Genomic DNA, 1,275 nt, shown 5'->3' on the forward strand with positions numbered 1-1,275 from the left:
GGCCGGCTCCGGTAGGTCCCCCTCACTCGGGGCTGGAGCGGAAGGGGTCCCTCGGGCTGGCGGGAGGGCTTGCAGGCAGGTGGGTGGCAATAGCAGGGGAAGTGGTTAGAGGCTCAAAATCATGGCAATAGCAGGGGAGGTGGTTAGAGGCGCAGAATCGTGGCAATAGCAGGGGGGTGGTTAGAGGCGCAGAATCGTGGCAATAGCAGGGGAGGTGGTTGGAGGCCGAGGGACCCCACCAGTGCGCCCTCTCGCATTCCAGGCTGAGGGACACTCCCCCGCCCCGAGTGCACGAATTTCGTGCACCGAGCCTCTAGTTGTAAATAATGCTGCAATGAACACAGAGCTGCGTACATTCTTTCGAGTCGGTGTTTCGGGATTCTTCGGATGTACTCCCAGAAGTGGCATCGCTGGGCCCTAAGGCAGTTGTCTTTTTAATTTTGGGCGTTAACTCCATGCTGTGTTCCCCGGGGCCCCGCTGGTGCCCCCCAGGTGTGGCGATGAGATCGTGGAGATCAACGAGGCCCCCGTGACCTGCATGACGCTCAACGACGTGTACGCGGTCCTGAGCCACTGCGAGCCCGGGCCCGTCCCCATCCTTGTCAGCCGACACCCGGACCCGCAGGTAACCCCCTGCGCGGGGCGTCTCGCTCGTCCACGGCTCACTCGGTTAGCGCTGAAATCGGAGCGAGAACTGCTGGGTTTCCGCCTCGGTTCTTAGAACGGGACCAAGTCCACAGCGAGGCTCACCCACCCGCTCTAGACACAGGGGCAGGTGGCATGGGGGCAGGTGGCGTTGGGGGGGGGGACAGGTGGCGTCAGGGCGGCTCCTGATGCTGGCGGACAGGCCCCAGGGAAGGAAACCACTGACCAGGCCCCCATAGTGGGTGAGAGAGAGCGCTCTGTCCCCGAGGCCGGGGTGCCACGGAACTCCACACTTTCCCACAGTGGCCGCACCCATCTGTCTCCCCACCAGCTGTACACAGGGACCCCTTTTCTCTGCATCCTCGCCAGCACTTGGCACTTATTGATTTGTCGATGGAAGCCATTCTGACAGGTGTGAGGGGGTCCCTTGCTGGGGCTTTAATTTGCATCTCTCGGATGATCAGTGACATTGAGCGTCTTTTCATGTGACCCTTGGCCGCCTGTGCGTCTCCTTGGAGAAGCATCGAGTCAGGTCATCGGCCCATTTTTGAATTGGGTTGTCCGCCTTTTTGGTCTTGAGTTTTATACATTCTTTTTATTTTATTTTATTTTTAAAATATATTTTTATTG

General features: G+C 59.0%; 1 protein-coding gene across 1 annotated transcript in view; it reads left to right on the plus strand.

Moving 5' to 3' along the window:
- IL16 (interleukin 16) overlaps positions 1 to 1,275 on the plus strand; it is a 13,964-nt gene that overhangs the window by 6,056 nt on the left and 6,633 nt on the right. The window contains exons 5-6 of the mRNA XM_014536921.1: positions 16 to 79; positions 493 to 625. Of these exons, the coding sequence (XP_014392407.1) occupies positions 16 to 79; positions 493 to 625 (197 nt within the window). The remainder of the gene's footprint in view (positions 1 to 15; positions 80 to 492; positions 626 to 1,275) is intronic.

This window comes from Myotis brandtii, unplaced genomic scaffold (genome assembly GCF_000412655.1).
Source record: "Myotis brandtii unplaced genomic scaffold, ASM41265v1 scaffold169, whole genome shotgun sequence".
NCBI lineage: Eukaryota > Metazoa > Chordata > Mammalia > Chiroptera > Vespertilionidae > Myotis > Myotis brandtii.